The sequence below is a fragment of the Camelina sativa genome, chromosome 5 (genome assembly GCF_000633955.1).
Source record: "Camelina sativa cultivar DH55 chromosome 5, Cs, whole genome shotgun sequence".
Taxonomy (NCBI): Eukaryota; Viridiplantae; Streptophyta; class Magnoliopsida; order Brassicales; family Brassicaceae; genus Camelina; species Camelina sativa.
In genome coordinates this window covers 33,049,406-33,054,406 of record NC_025689.1, presented here as the reverse complement: position 1 = coordinate 33,054,406, position 5,001 = coordinate 33,049,406, and the positions used below count along the sequence as shown (strand labels likewise).

At 37.0% G+C, this 5,001-nt stretch overlaps 1 protein-coding gene and 1 pseudogene across 1 annotated transcript in view; both read right to left on the bottom strand.

Moving 5' to 3' along the window:
* Positions 1-615, bottom strand: part of LOC104788323 (thionin-like) — a 2,408-nt gene extending 1,793 nt beyond the window's left edge. The window contains exon 1 of the mRNA XM_010514072.2: positions 612-615. Coding sequence (XP_010512374.2) covers positions 612-615 — 4 coding nt within the window. The remainder of the gene's footprint in view (positions 1-611) is intronic.
* LOC104788324 lies at positions 736-3,380 on the bottom strand (annotated as a pseudogene).

Here is a 5,001-nt window from a genome sequence, read left to right as displayed (position 1 = left end):
ATTTATTTATTTATTTATTTATGATTTCTTGCATAGTTAATAGTTATTGTTCACTATACTATTTAGCTGTTACGATTTCATTGTTACTTTGATCACATGAATTACTGCATGTGTGATATTTACTAATGAATCATCATAAGGACTGAAGTTGGTAGATGAATGGGTTAATTAAAAACGTTTACGGATTTATTGTAAGAGCCATAAATATCGGATAAGATTTTTGAGTTCGGGATTGATACACTGAAAGCTAGAAGAATACCTGGGGATTAAAAGAGGAAGGGACAAAATAGTTCTATCACAACGTACGTGTTTTATGTTACCTCTATTTACCCAACTTTCTTGCGGTTATTAAAAATATTTTCATCGTCGGGTCGTTGTTTTGATTGTGTTTTAATTCTTCGCAGTTAATTGTCATGCAAGACTGTTTTGGTCAATAATATTATTATCATTCAAGACCGTTGTGGTCATTAAAAATTATTACTATTAAGTAAGTATTAATATTATGGGATACAGTGGAAGATAGACTGACAGATTTCATAGATCTTATTTTGGGGGTTATGAAACTTAATTAAAAAACAAATGACGAGAGAGAGTGAAATGGTAGATATGACCCATTTCATTAAATACACCAGCAGAGATAGTGAGATGGTTGGTAGTGATATGACTAATTTATTAAAGCACAAAAGACGAACGGGAGAGAGTGAAACGACGTTGTCCAAGCAAAGAGAAGAACGTTCATTTTTGCATAACCTGCATAATCGAAGCCACCGTCTGGATAAGAGTCATTTACTAACAGAAGCGTGGCAGCGACGGTGGCCGTACCAGAGCCGGTCCCAAGAACAGGTTGATGAAGCATGTGCTTGCGGCCCGGAAATTATATCTAATATTTCGGCCCTAAAATTCCTGAATAATGTGGTTAGTGTAGTGGTAAATGTGTACCAAGTTGTGTTTGTGGTCGAAGGTTCAATCCATAGCACCATCAGTTTTTACAATTTTTTTCTTTGAGCTTGTGGCCCCAATATCTTTTGCAACGGCCGTACCTCTCCATAGATTACCGAAATACTGTCGTCCGAGAGGATGGTGCGTGTGGAAAAAGATCCCACATTGGATAGATATGAACGAACTTGAATAATATATAAAGGGTTAGAGCCTCTCCACTCATTGCCAATTGGTTTTGAGTTGGAAGCTCACAGTAAAACCTTAATTTAACATGGTATCAGAACCTACACACGCTGGCCCATTAATTAATCCGGCCCAGACAGTGGCCCGATCACCCCATTAATTGATGGCCTAAAGAAGGCCCAATTCCATCGAGATAGCTAAAAAAAAGAACATTATCTCGAGGGGGCGTGATGGATTGTCGAGATTAATTGCTAGAAGAGCCATTATCTCCAAGGAACGTGTGGAGATAAATCCCACATCGGATAGATGTGAACGGACTTGAATAATATATAAAAGGTTAAAGCCTCTCCAATCATTGCCAATTGGTTTTGAGTTGGAAACCCACAATAAAACTCTAATTTAACAGTGCGTGACCCATTGAATGGATTATCATAATAGGCGTTGACTCTAGACGCTATACCAGCATAGTAAGAACGACTCTCGACGACGCCCGAAAATAGTGTGTTCACCATCTCCGCCACGGCCACGTACGGAACTCTCGCCCTAGTTGTTTAGTATCCCTTTCAGAATCATATACCATGCCATATAATTAGTATTTATATGCAAGAAAAGTTAGAATTAGATGATTTTATACGGTTTAAACATTTGTATGATACAATAATAAAATAGATAACATGGTAAGTATACTTATATATGGTAAAAACATGATTTACAAATAGTATCAAAAATAGTTCTCAAATGATTATGAAATTAATCAAATAATCCATTTTATGCATCAACATAAATTTGAAAAGTCAAATCTTCAAATTTTAACTAAAGTAAATAAATCGTTAACAAACTCCACAATTTCAATGTGTGAGATAATTGCTACAAATTTGTGGATGTTTAACATACACACATAAACAATATATGTACATACGTAAATTAAGCGTACCGTTCTCCATGAGCAAGTCGACATCCTTATCAGTGTCGATTAGAAAATCCAAGAAACTGACAAAGTTACAAACGTATGCTTCGAAAGGATAATGACATTGCTCAAGCGCCATTATATTTCTTAGTGTGATCTCCGCATCATCTGGAACCCACAAACAAGGTATCTTCAAACAACCATTCTTGAACTTCACATCTATCGAGAACTCATCTGTCACGGCCTTGAACTTCACTCCTGCACTGTGTAGCTTCGCCGCATTATACATGTTTTTGATGATCGGGTGCTCTGTTGGTTTTTTCGATGACCCATGTGTCTCCATGCGATGAGTTTTGAGTCGTTCAAGACGACTCTTTTCTGTATCTCTTGACCCTTGTATCTCCATGGGAACAAATCGGAAAAGATCAGCTATATATCTGAATTTGGTCTTTGTTGTGTTTCTTGATCCATGTGTCTCCTCCATGCGAAGAGCTTCATGACGACTCCTTTCTGATTCTGTTGACTTGTGTGTTCCCAAGCTGGCAAATCGGAACAGACCAGCTAAAGATCTGAACTTACTCTTCGTTTGGACTTAAGTGTCTCCACACGAACACATCGGAATAGATCAGTGAAATGTTTGAATTTGGAGTCATCTCTGATATTACCTTGGAATCTGAAGTAAGTGATGACTATCTCACGAAGAGTCTGGTTCGGGCGGAGTAATGGAACGATAGGATCGAAGAGTTTCTTGAGGATGAAGTAAGGAAGTTGATTCTCGAGCAAAATGAGGTCTTCATCCACAGTGGTTTGAAGACAAGGCTGCTCAAATATAGGATCCCATGTCTTGTTAGTGCCTGATCCTTGGTGCACAAGCAAGGTGTAATCTTTACTCCTTAAAAGGAACTCAAGTATGAAAACAGAGTCGTGTAGGATCATGTCCACGAACTTTTGTAGATTCAATCCAGGCAGTCGATTCAGAGTAGCTTGCCCTGATTATATCTTCGTCTTCTTTGATTATTCTTCTGAATTCATCAATGGTTTTTTCCCCTCCAAACCTTTTTGAGAATCTTGCGAGGTAAAACTTCTTATGCTCCTCCATGTTCAAGTAGCCCATTAGCTTTGTGTTTGTGATATCTCCACGAGACTTGAGAGCTTGAGATTTTAAAGAATGGTGAAGAGGTCCAATGAGGAGCAATTGTGGCGTGTATGCTTCTGGATTTACACGACGTAGACGATGAGGGACTCGGTAGATGCAACGGTGCTCAGGATTTGTAGGAAACCACCACATTCCGGGAGCCGATTCGTTAAACTCAAGAATCGTGTCCGGTTCATGATTCAACCTTCGGTTCATTATTTCAAAATGTAATCCAGTGCCTTGTCTCTCTCTAAAATCTGAAGTTTGTCTTGTAATAAAGAGATATAAAGTGATATAGTTTTGAGAGAGCAAATGAGAGTAAATGTGAAGGAGGAGGAAGAAGAAAGACGACGAGACAGTACTATAAAATTACTATATAAAATGAAAGAAAGATAGTTTCAACTTTCAAAGCTTTCCGACGATCCTTCTTACTCATAAGAAGAAAGTACTATAAAATTCAGTATATATGGTGATGATTTAATATTACTATTGTCGAATAAACTTGCCCAAAAGTAACCCCGAATCAAGGTCCCCTCTTTTCAACCTCACTTATTATGGGTAAGTGTTGCTTGCTTAGACATCTTTTTTTTCCACCATGCATGCATACACTCATGCATACACTTATGAGTTTTATCAAGTAAAAATGGGTGTTTACGTACTACTCATGGATCACAATCGAAATTGAAGAGGAACTTGGGGATGTAGGTACTGAAACAGAAGATCGATCATATATATCCTTAAGTAAGTAAATCATTAAATTCTGTAAGATACAGTATTAGTATTGTTGGTAGATCATTTTTGTTTTAATGTTAAAATTTCAAATATAACTGGTGAATTTTAAGGTTAATAGAACAGATCGACCTATATCCGGAGATAAAGCCGACTGCTTTTGTTTCTAGACGAATCTGAAGACTTCGAAAAAAGAAGGAAACGAATCTGAAGACTTCTCCTTTAGTCTGAATGACGATTTCGAGTCTTCGTTCGACCATCATCACTCTTTCCATTAAAAATAGAGAAATACCCTAAAATAGCACTATTTTAGGTTTTTCTTCCAAAGTTAGCACACAAGTTCAATTGTTTCAAATTTAGCATTTTTTTAATATTAAGTATTTAAATTAGAAAACAAAATTGAGTTTTAAGAAAAAGAAAAAAAAAATCAATCTCACGATTCTTTTTAGCTTTCTCCTGTGAAGGTTGTGATGAATCTTCCAATATGAGATCTTCATTTGCGATGTTAGATCTATTAGTTAGGTGCTAAATCAATCGATAGAAGCTCCAGTGAAGTGATTTAAGCAGAGATTCATCGAGTCCATTACCAATCGAATTCAGATTCGTAGTCCTGTTTGGTGTTGGTGATTTTAAATAGCGATGAAGTAGAGACAAGACGGTTTGTTGTTGTTAGCTCAGTCTTCTACTCCAATGGTGAAATTGAGACCTCAAGAAATGACTAGGCGTGTGACTCCCACGTCTTAGTTGATGTTGAGAAAATGCTTCCCAAATCCCAACGGAGATCTCTACATCGAAAGCTTGTTCGATGGGTTTCAACACGGATCTGGCAAATATATCTAGAAAGATGGGTACAAAGGTTATTGGAAACGAGGCAAAGCTTCAGGGAAAGGTAAATTCTAAAGGTGATTAGCTTCAGGGAAAGGCAAATTCTAAAGGTGATTAGTGTTTTACTTTATTCATCTTATTAGGCTGCATTTCTCCCTATTCTAATACTAAAATAAAACATTGTTTCGTGATTGTTGGAGAATATGCAAATCATTGGGTGCTCTCACTGTAAGTTGGTTCTTCTGAGCATCTTGGATTTTACTTTTGGACTCTGTTTCTATTT